The 7770-nt window shown below is 43.1% G+C and overlaps 1 protein-coding gene across 1 annotated transcript; it reads left to right on the top strand.

Annotated features, from left to right (window-relative positions):
• Positions 1–1099: 1099 nt before the first annotated feature.
• On the top strand, positions 1100–7484 carry nup50 (nucleoporin 50). The gene is made up of 8 exons (XM_063460240.1): positions 1100–1252; positions 2590–2668; positions 2749–2832; positions 2904–3102; positions 3479–4123; positions 4415–4499; positions 5159–5277; positions 6637–7484. Exons 2-8 carry the CDS (start codon positions 2600–2602, stop codon positions 6834–6836), a joined length of 1401 nt encoding a protein of 466 aa, XP_063316310.1. The 5' UTR covers positions 1100–1252; positions 2590–2599; the 3' UTR covers positions 6837–7484.
• The last annotated feature ends 286 nt before the right edge of the window (positions 7485–7770 follow it).

Below are 7770 nucleotides of genomic sequence, written 5' to 3'. Positions count from 1 at the left end.
TTTTTATCATTATGCTGCCAGTTTCCACAAATCCTACAGCTCCCTGGGTGCTGGCAAGCTGCATCCTATGAGGTGCCTGAGCTCTTCCTCAGGTACAGGATCAATCCTCCATCCCTGCACAGCAGTGGTGGCATAGCAGGGAGGTCATGGGTCCTTAAGCAACTACATAAAAAAGGAATTAATCAAATATTAGCTAAAAAAAAAAAAAAAAAACTCCCATAATTGCTATATAGTTTAATGATTTTGTCTGGTAAATGAACTGGTTCTTGTAAAGCAATTATCTACTCTGAGTACTGAAAGTGCTTTATACAACTTACCTCATTCACATCCATTTATACAAGCACTTTTTTTCTATTTATAAATGCTCTCTGTCTAACATTCACATTGTCAAAGATGCATCGGAGAGCAATTTGTGGTCAGTATCTTACCCAAGGATATTTGGCATGCAAGCTGGAGCACCCAGAGATTGACCCACCAACCTTCCAATCAACAGGCGACCCCTTTCTACCTCTTGATCTACAGACACCCCTATTTTCACTTGCTTTATGATTTTTCCTGGATTTGGACTTATTGAATTAACTTGGAGTGTAGATAACATGGATTATTAAAAAAATTATTCTAAAAAATAATATCACAAGTGCTGCTGGCCAGAGTGTAGTTTATTTCTGAAAAATAAACATGTTTAATAGTGAAGTTATTACAGGATGATGGAGGATTTCTTGGTCAAACTTACGAATGACAGCTTTTATCCTGAAACAAGCTGCAGAGCTTTGGAGGTATACACCTGCATGTTTTACTTGTGCAGAGCTGCCCCTTCGGAGCAGTGGTGGTGCAGAGCTTGGCCACTGGGCCACAGATTGAAAGTCACTAGGGCTCGTGGCCATTAAGCTGTTGCTCATTAAGCCAGACCCTTCACCCTGCATGTAAAGTTAAATAATCACCGGTGACATAATTAATATTTAATATGATTTATGTGCGTAGTATGCATTTACCTTTGTGTTTTTAACCTCTTATTATCGTTTTAAAAAACATATGGACTACAATTCCCAGACTAAAGGCCGCTTTGTGGTGCGCATGCGTGAAAAGTGGGCCGCGCAAACCCATGCGAATATACCGCTCTGTAAAATGGCGGCGTAAGGAGGTTTGTTCAAAAACACAGAGCGGTGTTACCTGTTAAGGTGTTCAGCCAGACGTTACCTGGAGCTGTCAGAGCCGCGCGGAGGCAGAGACCGGACTTTAAGTTACAGACAAGGTGCGTCACATTCACCTGTTAACAAAAAGTCATTAAACGCCGGAAACGGGAGGAGCTCGTACCATTAGCCTGCTGGCTAACATTAGCTGCTTGTGAGCGGCCCGGTTAGCTTGCTTGTTTAGTTCCGCGGCTAACAGCCAGAACACGATGTTAGACACCGGAGTGGACAGGCCAGGTGGCCTCGGTGTATGCGCCGGTAATGGTAGGCCAGTTTATCAGGAGTCAGTTTTTCAGTAATCGGAAATTTGAGTAAAACGTTAGTTAGAAAATCTCTCGGCTCAGGTACACAGGTGATTGATTATACCCGGAAAGAAGCGCTAATCGAATCAGGCTAGTTGATGGTTAACCCGGATAAAGGCTGCCTGACAGGAGTGCTCACCCCTGTGCATTTGATTTAGTTAAACATCAGCTTTCCTTGGACCGCACTAGGAATTCACAGGTATGTTTCAACCTTTACACCATCCAGAATATTCGAACAGCAGCTCCACCACAGCTGTTTATAGTCGATTAATCGGTGATTATCGGCCTCCATTAATAACTAAACACCAAATGAAGCCGGGTTTTTGGCGAAAAGCTGTAAAGAATTTGGAGCTTTTTATCATTTGACGCACTACTTTCTTTTAGTAAAATACTCAATTTATTGTTTCACATATTTTGAGGTGAAACCTTTAAATGTTCAGCCTGACTGACCGTCCAAAGCTCAGATTTACACCTGTTGTTACCTGTTGCCTGTTCATCTGAATATCAGGTGTTTTAGTGGAGAAAAACAGAGTGGTGTGTTCAGGTGAAGTAATACTGAAAGTAGGTGAGATAAAAGCTCAGGTTCAGTAAGTTAAGGTTCAGTCTGTGGGCAGCTTTGGACATCTGTGGATTCTTCCACAGATTTCTATTCTGGAGCATTGAGCCAGATGAAGATGAGCAGAAAAATGTTAACAGTAGTGATAGATGGTGAGAGTAAAATCTACTAAAATAGTTTAGATTAAATAGTAATTGTAACAAACTGTCCATAAAATTGAGTAATTGTGCTAATGGACAAACTGAGCTCTGTTATCTGATTTACACCAGCTGGTTAATCAATAGTTATCAATAATAATCCTGTTTTGTTTTTGTGTGTGTGTAGGGGGGGTGGGGTGGTTCCCCTTTGCAGAATACTTTACTTTGCTTATGATAAACCGTTTTGTAAACATGTTTTTATTACAGTCCTAGTTTTTGCTTCTAGACTGAAACTTTTCTACTCCTTATTCAGTTCATTTCTGTAAAATGCTGATTAAGACACACTAAACCCTGAAAAAAAAAATGAAAGAGAACACAAACTGAATTCTTATGTTTTGTTTCAGAGCCGGTGGGATGGCGAAGAGGATCGCTGATAAGGAGCTCACGGACAGGAACTGGGATCAGGAGGAGGAGGGCGAGGAGGTAAGAGGCCATACTGAAGCTGTAAGTCTGGCTTCAGGAAATTGGAATTATGTGAGTCTGACTTTCTTGTCCTCCTTCAGGCCGGGACGTTTTCAGTGGCGAGTGAAGATGTGCTTAAGAATCGAGCAATCAAGAAGGCCAAACGCAGAAACACTGGAACCGAGGTACGAGGAGAAAACCATTGTTTACCTGTTGATTATAATCATGAAGTAATCTGAGTGTTTCCCTGTTTCAGAGCGAGGGCAGTGGAGCATTTAAAGGCTTTAAAGGCTTCTCTTTGACCGCGGCGGCAAGCAGCAGCTCAGCTCCAACTCCGTTCTCCGGGTTTGGGAATGGCGGAGGCTTCAAAGGCCTCGGCGGTCTGACGAATGGGAACAGCGTCACGCCCTCCTTCGGAGGTTTCTCCTCGCCTGCAGCGTCCTCGTCTGCACCTGGTGAGCAAAACATTGATCAGCTCGATCGGTTATTGATCGGAAACTATTTCCTCTTTATTTGCCATTCAAAACTTTCAGCTCAGATTCCTGTTCGTCCTTCGAATGTGATCCATAAATGAGCTTTCTTTTTGTGTTTAAAATGTCTTCATTAGTTTTTAGAAGCTTTAAAAATGCTAAGACATGGACATGATGATTTTATTGATCTCTTATGAGAGTAAAATGTGTTCAGGATGCTCACAGCAGTTCATCTTTATGATCGATTAAAAAAACACATCAAATTTTCCGGTTATGTTTTACGTGTAACTCTCTTATTCTGCTTCCTTCTTTCTAAGCTGAGCTTTCTATGCCATCACTAACACTTTCTCCTTCCTCGAAGGTCTGACGTTTAACGGGCCATCCTCGGCTAAACCCGCCGCTGATATTGCCACCAAGCAGACCAATGGCTCCGCCTCCAGTGCGAGTCAGAGCTCCAGCAGCAGCAGCAATAAAGAGTACAGCCGGCAGCTCACGGCACTCAACTGCTCAGTGCGGGACTGGATCACCAAACACGTGAACGACAACCCGCTGTGCGACCTCAACCCCATCTTCAGGGACTACGAGCGCCACTTGGCCAGCATTGAGCGCCAGTATGGTGCCGGATCAGCTGACGGAGGCTCTGAGGAGAAGAAGCATGGAGGAACGCTGCCAGCCACAGCCGCAGTTCTTCCTCCTCCTTCATCTTCCTCCGGCAGCAGCTCGGCGACCTCCACTCCTGCTGCCTTGTTCTCTTTCACCAAAAACACAACGGACGACTCAACCCGGGAGAAAAGCTCCGCCGCCGCTCCAATCCCTGCCGGAGTCACGTTCAACTTTGGCCAGAAGGTGGACAGCTCAGTTCTGGGTTCCTTAGGGAACAAATCAACTCCCCCCAGCTTCTCCTTCTCCTCCTCCTCCTCCAGTCAGACCTCAGTGTTTGGAGCTCCAGGATCAGGCGCTCCGCTGTCCTTTAGTGGGGCGAAAGCCGAGGACGCTCAACCCACAGGTCAGCAAAACACTCAAATACATGAAGTTATATCTAAGTTTTAAAGCTGAGATTCTGTCTCATATTTTTTACTGTGAAGATCAAATGGGATGAGTTTGAAAATTATTTGAAAATGATTTTAAATAGTTTAAATAAATCAGTTAAAACTTAATCAGTGCTCATTTTATCAGCAGTTTGAAAGACAAAGATTCAACATGAAAGGAAAAAACATGACGTGTGACATAAAATGTGATTTATATTTATATATAATTTTTATATTTTATTTAATTTTATTGAGATATTTTTTTGTAGACGAAAACGGTGACGAGGAGTCGGAAGAGCCGCCCAAGCCGGAGGTCAAAGAGGTGAAAGAAGACGATGCTTTCTACTCCAAGAAGTAAGTTTCTGAAATGTTTCACCCTGAAGCTGCAGGTCGAGCAGCAGCTTCAGCTTCACATAGAAATCAATCTGAAAAGGAGGAAACAGGAGCAGCGATGTGCACAGAACTCATAGCTGTGTTTAATCATTCAGACAAAACTGATGTAGAGCTGTGGTGCACCGCGTGAATACAAGTGAAGTTAGAATAAATGAATTTCAGTCAAATTAGTTAATAAAAATTTACTTCACACTGCATCTTGAAGGTTATCAGGAGGAGGAGCTTAGTAATGCTTTTGAGCTGATTGGATCAAATTTTTAGACAAAGATGGAGGAAAAGGAGAGGGCTTAGAAGAAAGTGAGAAACTGTAAGAAATATTTCTCTGTAGCTTCCAGCTGTTGGTTCAACTTCTCATCTCATTGGCTGTTTGTCCTTTCCCTGCACTCACAGAGTTCACCTCCTCACAGAGAGGAGCAGACAGATCATTACGTTATCGTATTGTAGTCATGAAATACAAACTTCCAGCAAGTTTTAAAAGAACACAATGAGAAATGAACTTGACCTGCAGCTGATGGAGGAACCTCCAACCTGCTCTAAGCTTCCTCCATCTTAGTACGATTGAGAGAGCAGACTTTAAATCTTCATCACTAAAAACCCTGAAAGTGTCCCTCTGCTTCCAGGTGTAAAATGTTCTATAAGAAGGAGTCGGAGTTCAAAGATAAAGGAGTGGGAACGCTGCACCTCAAAAAGACACCCGAGGGGAAAACTCAGATGATCATCCGAGCCGACACCAACCTGGGTGAGAGCATCGCGCCGACAGATTCATTTTATATAAAACACCTCAAAACATCTGTCATCACATCAGGAATATTCAATCCAACTTGAGATTTTTTCTTTAAATAAACGCGCTGTGTTGCCAGAGACTACATGATGTTTGTCAGGGTGGTCACTGTGTCAGATTAGTCCTAACAAAAACAAAGGGAACAAAAATAGACTTTAAAGTGTAATCTAAAATAACGCAGACCATTTAAAGTGAGTGTAACCACTAACTGCTCACTTATAATTGTAATAAGCCTCGCAGCATCAAACCTACAGCAGTGAAACATTTAATATGTCGAGCTTCAGGTTTCAGGCCCAGAAACATCCAGAACACCTAAAAGCATAAAAATAATCCACATTCAGCAGCTTCCTCTTCTTCACGATGTCTGAGCTGTGATCAGACGGCTCCACCTGCTGGTCAGATACAAGCACTGCTGCTTCAACAATGAAAACAGATCAAATCCTTGATGACGTGAAAAGACTCGATCAGGATTACTGCAGCTAATCAATGATATCAAAGATAAAGCTTCTTTAAATTGAGAGCAAGTGAAACTTCTTCCACAAACAGCTGGAAGATCTGAAACTGGTGCAGGTTTTAACCTCCATTTTTATCAAACATCAAATCCAGTTTCAGAAATAATCTGCAGATTAACCAACAGGAATCGCTGAAGGACACTAAGAAAATATTTCTTTGTACTGTATTTTCCGCACTATAAGGCGCACTTTTGTTTGTTGGACTAGCTGGTAAATAATGATGTGCTACATGATTGCTAGCGAAACAGCTATGTTAGCATAACATAAACACAGTGAAGTTAGAGGATGAATGCTAACTTTTTTCTACTCGATAAAAGGAGAACAACTGAGATAATCCATCCACAATACGAGGTTAGTCATTAATATACTGCAACGACACGGGAATAGAGCAGCTGTGAGAGAATTCAACATTAATGTATCAATGGTATGGAAGTGGAGGAAGCAAGAATGAGTTGAGTAAAAGTTTGACTTATCTGACTGTTTTGTTTCGCTTAATGCGCCTTATAACACGGCGTGCTTTATGGGCCGAAAAATACGGGAAGTCGTTGTGAATGGTCATGAATCAGCAGACAGGATGCAGACAAGCAGAACGCTGGACCAGTCGTGCTGATGTCAGACATCCCATTTAAAGCCCTGATTAGCAAACGCCTCATTTTCTTACAGGAGATTTAACTTTAGGTGTAATTTGAAATAAATAGTAATAATAAATATGAAATGATAAAATTTGAAATCTTCAAGTCATCAAATATAAATATTAATTTTGAAGCCGGGTCTTCTGCTTGTATAACGTTCTCTCCTCCTCCAGGAAACATCCTGCTGAACATCATCGTGCAGTCATCCATGCCATGCACTCGGGTGGGGAAGAATAACGTGATGGTGGTGTGCGTGCCAAATCCGCCCGTTGACGACAAGAACCCCACCACCCCCGTCCCCCTGCTGATTCGGGTCAAAAGCTCTGAGGACGCCGACGAGCTCCACAAGATCCTTGAAGAGAAGAAAGCCTGAGCTGACCCCGCCCCATCTCCCCCAGGGTTTTAGCAGACTCCGCAGTGGTTTTAGCAGTGGTCATCCTCAGACTCCGCCCCCTCCCACGCGGAATCACTGACCTCTTCATCGCACCGGTTTATCCACACACACATGCACACACCCCCATCGTTTCCTCGTCTGATCACAATGAATTGGTTGTCAAACTGTGAATCGTTTCTTTGAATCGTAACAATCGAAGCAGGTCGTCGCCTACATTCCCTCCGGTTCATTGCCGCCGCTGCTGTTAGACTCGTAGTGCTTCAGTTTTACGGTTTGAATCTGTCGAGTGACTGAACGAGTGACTTCCTGAGCAGTTTTTGGGGAGCGCTCTAAGTAACGGGCCAGTCGATTTGGTTTTACAAATTAAATACCTGCAGTAACATTTCCTTTTAGAGTGTGTCTGCTGAGTGTTTTTGTGTTTTTGCTCTGGAAACTATTTATTGTGTCGGCAGAGTTTCTACTTGGAGTGAATGTTCCCCCGAAGAGCGCGGCGTTTATTCTCTGTAAACACAGACTGTCGTTTTCCAAGTGTCCTTTGTGTGGCCTTCAGCTCGGCCTTCCAGATGCCGTCATCATCTGAGAACATTTGTAAAGACATTTATTGGAAAATAAAAGGAAACGAAACAAGCGGCCCTTCTGTTGTCTTTATTTCTGCTTCACCTCCACAAACATCCAGCGCCGCCCTCCTGACGGGATGAGTGCTGCGAATAATTCCAGTTTAATAGTCCTGGGAGAAATCAAGCTGAGCGCCGTGTCAGTCTTTAAACCAGAACCATCGCAAACATCGGGAGGTAAAACTACATGAAGTACCTTCTCGCCCGACAAGCAACCCAAACTCTGCCTTTAACACGTGAACATGAGGTAACAATTTTGTGCTCATTCTTAAAGTTTTAGAAGCCAAACCTGAGGTTGG

This window comes from Pelmatolapia mariae, linkage group LG17 (genome assembly GCF_036321145.2).
Source record: "Pelmatolapia mariae isolate MD_Pm_ZW linkage group LG17, Pm_UMD_F_2, whole genome shotgun sequence".
Lineage (NCBI taxonomy): Eukaryota > Metazoa > Chordata > Actinopteri > Cichliformes > Cichlidae > Pelmatolapia > Pelmatolapia mariae.
The sequence above is the reverse complement of the archived record's forward strand: the minus strand, read 5'-3'. Positions and strand labels throughout refer to the sequence as shown.

Bases quoted from the DNA above. Each gene is read 5' to 3' on its own strand.
- nup50 (XM_063460240.1), top strand. From the start codon at position 2,600: ATGGCGAAGAGGATCGCTGATAAGGAGCTCACGGACAGGAACTGGGAT. The intron at 3,103-3,478 runs GTGAGCAAAACA...CCTTCCTCGAAG, and splicing joins AGCGTCCTCGTCTGCACCTG to GTCTGACGTTTAACGGGCCA. The intron at 4,124-4,414 runs GTCAGCAAAACA...ATTTTTTTGTAG, and splicing joins CGAGGACGCTCAACCCACAG to ACGAAAACGGTGACGAGGAG.